Genomic DNA, 4,879 nt, shown 5'->3' with positions numbered 1-4,879 from the left:
TATAACTATGACAATTATGTAATATTTCTGGTGAATGGATCAATTTATGAGTAATGAATCTTTTTCTGGATGTTATTCAACTATTTCAGTGCTCTATTTCAAATATTGCTTATATCAACACATTTACAATGATAGTGTTTGTAAAGTTTAATGGACTTCCAGGTTATCACTAGAGATGCACTGTTTTATACAAAAGCCAAAAAAATAACCCTTAAATCACTATTATATCATGTATGCATCACTAAAATAATACAACAAAATCACTACTATATAACTCATGTATTACTAAAATAGCAAGATAAAAATCACTAATATACTTGCATCATCACTTTCAAATTTTTCATCGAATTACAAAAAAATAGCAGAAAAATTTACCAACTAAAAAAAAACTCATCACAAAACTGTTTAATGAAAAAATTGTAGTTCCATATCAACTATTTAAAATTGTATTTCAATTTACATTGTTCTTCAAACTAAACAGATATAAAAAATTAATCATGAATCGCCTTTCTTCCTATTTGGACAAGTTCTCAAATCATGAGTAACTGCGCTACATTCCTTGCATTTTCGTATTCTTTTCTTTGATTTGATCACAGCTTTCTCCCTTTCGCTAATCAGTCTCTTAAAAAAATTCCCCTTGTTCTTACAAACATTCGGTGCAAGAACGGTCAAATCTCCTTCAGGCTCTTCCCCAACCATAGCAGCCATGTGATCCCTCTTTGTAAAATCAACAACCACCCCTTGACTGTCAAGATCAGTATTCAACTGTTTTATAACCTTGTGAACATAATCAAGCCTATCTGTTTGCACACCAGCTTTGTCTACCACTTGGCGAAAATCATACCAAATATCTGTCAACTTCATGGATACATGCTCCATCTTGAAATAGTCATTAGAAACAGAACTTAATGAAGTCCCAGATTCAGCGATTTTCATCCAGCGATTCAAAACAAGACTCCTAGGAAACTTAGTAACTCCGATGTGTTTCAACCCACAAAATGAGTGCCTACACACAATACCACACATAACAAATTTCTTGCAAGAGCAAACTACATGATTTCTACTCACGGAAACCTGCAAAAAACAGAAGATATCATTAATTCATTTAATCAAAAATGACTAAAATTACTAAAATTAAGCAAACTAATACCAACGGGTGGGCTGATGACAACTAAGGGGTGGGTGGTGACATCTAGGGGGGGTGGGATGTCATTTAGGCCTCATTCAATTAATCAAAAAACACTATCCTCACAGGAAAAATCCATTATATTACATGAACTCTAAATCATTGATAGCTCTACCATATCACTAAAATTCAGCAAACTATAATCTGGGGGGGGGGGGGGGGGAGGATGACAACTAAGGGGTGGGTGGTGACATCTAGGGGGGGGGGATGTCATTTAGGCCTACTATCATTAAGTCAGTTAATCAAAAACCACTATCCCTAAAAGAAAAATCCATTATTACAGGAGCTCTAAATCACTGATAGTTTTTTACCATATCAATAAAATTAACTAAACTATTATCTGGGGGGGTGATGACAACTAAGTGGTGGGTGGTGACATCTAGGGGGGGATGTCATTTAGACCTACTTTCTACTACATAAAAAGAACATATATAAAAAAGATCACTAAAACATTAAAGAAAAGACTTAAATTATTACCTTAAACAGTTTATCTTGCACTTTAACATCCCTAATCTCAAAATTAGTAACTCCATCAACCTCATCACTCATACGTTTGATCTGCATATCTAAACAAGACGCAATGATCTCCTCCTGAACCTTATAGAAAATTGAGCGTGTGAACAGTTTTGCAGCATCATCTTCAATGAACCATGTAGACACTGATGTAGGAACGCTAGAATTTGATTCATTATCCAACCTCTTTCTTTCATTCCTCTGCCTGTCCATCGCACTCTGATATCGAATCCAAAATTCACATAAACTGTCGCCTTGCCTGTGAAACTGTGAGAAAAAGAAATTCTCACTTTCTGACCTTGACGTGGTTCTCAACAAACCAAACATTGGATCATTCCTGAAGTATGCTGGAATCCAGGAACTCCTAATTTCGTACATATCCTGCAACCACTTGTTCCCCTCTAATTTGAACTCCTTTATAACTTCCTCCCAACCTTTCTCAAATTCATCAATCTCTAAAATCGAAGACCAAATAAACTTCTTCAATTTTTCCATAAAATCTGTCTCCTTGCACAAACGATTACCAAGCTGCAAAACACAATTAAACAGAGTTGAACATTACAACTATTAAATATTATCTACATATAAACTACAAAAACAAATAAATTTTGAATACTACACCTTTATCGGAAATTTGTTCATAATGTGCCACATACATAGTCTATGCTTTGTAGGCACCAAACCATTAGCGTCAGAAAACACTGCAGGAACTGCTACCTTCATGGCAGGGCATTGGTCAGTAATAATAATCACCGGATTTCTTCCCATCGCCTTCACCAATTGTTCAAAAGCCCAACTATAATCACTAACACTTTCATGTGATAAAAGACACGCTGCAAATGTAACACATCTGTCGTGTTTGTCCACACTAGTGAATGGCGCGAAAACCATATTATATCTGAAGCATAAAAAACAACTTTCAAAATTAGTGATTCACTGATTTCTGTTAAAGCCAAGAACCAACCATATACAAAAAACACAAACACAAAAACAAACATATCCTTACTTATTAGTATCAAACGTCGCATCAAATGATACCGCATCACCAAATATTTCAAAATTTTTACGACCAACAGGATCAGCCCAAAAAAGCTTTGTCAAATGGCCGGCAGAATCAACATCATAAGCATAATAAAACGACGATGAAGTCTCCTGCATCACCTTAAACTTGTCTATGATCATCTGCCCATCTTTCTCCCCTACATATTCTTTTAAATCTCGATTAAAATTTCTAAAGTCACGCAAGGTAGCACCTACATTTGAATAACCACCGTACATTTCCTTTGCCAAGCTAAAACTCTTGCTGCAACCAATATTCACTTTTGCCGCATCAAAAACAATACTTCTCAAACCCATAGTCATCTCCCTATTTACTTTCAAAAACTGCCTACAACTTTCTTCAACTAAAGGATGATTATGTTCCTCCACAAAATTAAACACAGCATAACTATTCAACTGCACTAACTTCACAACTATTCTTGCTTTGCACCCACACCTCCGAGAAACAGTCCTTCGCCCTTTCACAACTTTACCCCGAAACAACTCATTAAACCCTTCTCTACTACATACAAAATGCTTCAAAATAGTAGTACCATGTTCATCCTTCTTATCACATCCTTTTCGAACATCAAAACCACTATATCTACCATACTCCTTATAAAACTTAAAACATTTATCTAGGCTTTCAAATCTCTGATCAGCATAAGGAATAAAAACAGCATCAACAACAGGTACATAATAGCTATTACCACCAGGAGATATTCTAGAGCATGCAACACCTTCACTCTCATTTGAGCTATTATCTACGCTCACATCATCTGTAACAGAGCTACTGATCCGAGACGAATCACCACAAACAGATCCTGTAAAACACATGTTCACAAAAAATACACATTAATTCTTCTCTTTATATAATCAGTTTATTATAAAATCTAAATTACATAGCTGCAAAAACACAAATTCATCACTCGACATTCTCTGTTTCAATGATCAGCTTTTAAAAAACTATGATTTATTCATTTTATGACTATAATACCTCTCAAACATTATATTCATCACTGCAACTGGTATGTTTAGGTGATCATCAACTTAAAAAACTGTGATTTATTATTAGATAACTCTACTATCCTACAAACAACATGCGTGAAGGCAACTGATCTGTTTTCAGTGATCATACCTGAGCAAAACTGTGATTTATTGTTTATATAACTCTACTATCTCCCCAAACATCATACCTATCACTACAACTACTCAATTTTCAGCAAAAATATTCAGAAAACTAACTCGTACGACATAAACTGCTAATCAGCTTAATATTCATACTCAACCTCATCAAAATAGAATCATATACACAAGTAATACTACAAATTACATACAAATTCACCTACAAGCATATACAAAGCTGAAATCAATAAAAAATTACCTTGATTATCAGCGATTTTAGTCAAATCAGTTATAATCATCTTCAACGTCCAAATTCACACACTAAGACCGACAACACAGAACCGAATTGATCACCTAAGTTGCTGTAGAGATAGCACAGAAACACTCGCCACAGTAAACGCACTCGCCGCAGTGAAAATTGTAGAGAGAGAAAGAGCAGAGAGACAATAAGCATGGAAGTGAGAGAAACTGAATTCAATTATGAGATTAATTAGACTAAATCTTTGACTTTTTGTTATTTTTTATTTTCTAGATCTAACGGCTGAGATTGTAAAATAAATTCAAATAATCAAGGGCTGAGATTAGTTCACAGTTTGTATTTAAGAAAAAGAATGTATTTGATCAAAAGCCTATATATATATATATATATATATATATATATATATATATATATATAGGCTAGTGATCAAATACAAACCATTCTTAAAATACAAACTAAGAACCTCCTATTTTACACTATCTACGCACCCCATTTGCATGACCCATCATCCAACCACATATCTCGATCCCGACCACCACCCTGCCACCCCTCCACTCAGCCCCACTAGTCGGCAAATTTGCTAATAAATTCGCTGGCCGCTGCTATATATTTTAGTGATATTCGTTTCAGAAATTAGTGATTACTGCTTTAGAAATTAGTGATTACTACTTCAGAAATTAGTGAAATAAAGAGAACAGAGAACAGATGCTGGACAGAATCTGGTGATTCACTATTTTTGATGATCGAATATATTGATG

General features: G+C 34.6%; 1 protein-coding gene across 1 annotated transcript; it reads right to left on the bottom strand.

Annotated features, from left to right (window-relative positions):
* Nucleotides 1–495: 495 nt before the first annotated feature.
* Nucleotides 496–3,574, bottom strand: LOC108203658 (protein FAR1-RELATED SEQUENCE 5-like). Its single transcript, XM_064088665.1, has 4 exons — nucleotides 2,706–3,574; nucleotides 2,321–2,597; nucleotides 1,664–2,227; nucleotides 496–1,074 (listed from the first exon to the last, which is right to left on the bottom strand). Exons 1-4 carry the CDS (start codon nucleotides 3,572–3,574, stop codon nucleotides 496–498), a joined length of 2,289 nt encoding a protein of 762 aa, XP_063944735.1.
* Between the last annotated feature and the right edge of the window lie 1,305 nt (nucleotides 3,575–4,879).

This window comes from Daucus carota, chromosome 3 (assembly GCF_001625215.2).
Source record: "Daucus carota subsp. sativus chromosome 3, DH1 v3.0, whole genome shotgun sequence".
Taxonomy (NCBI): Eukaryota; Viridiplantae; Streptophyta; class Magnoliopsida; order Apiales; family Apiaceae; genus Daucus; species Daucus carota.
The sequence above is the reverse complement of the archived record's forward strand: the minus strand, read 5'-3'. Positions and strand labels throughout refer to the sequence as shown.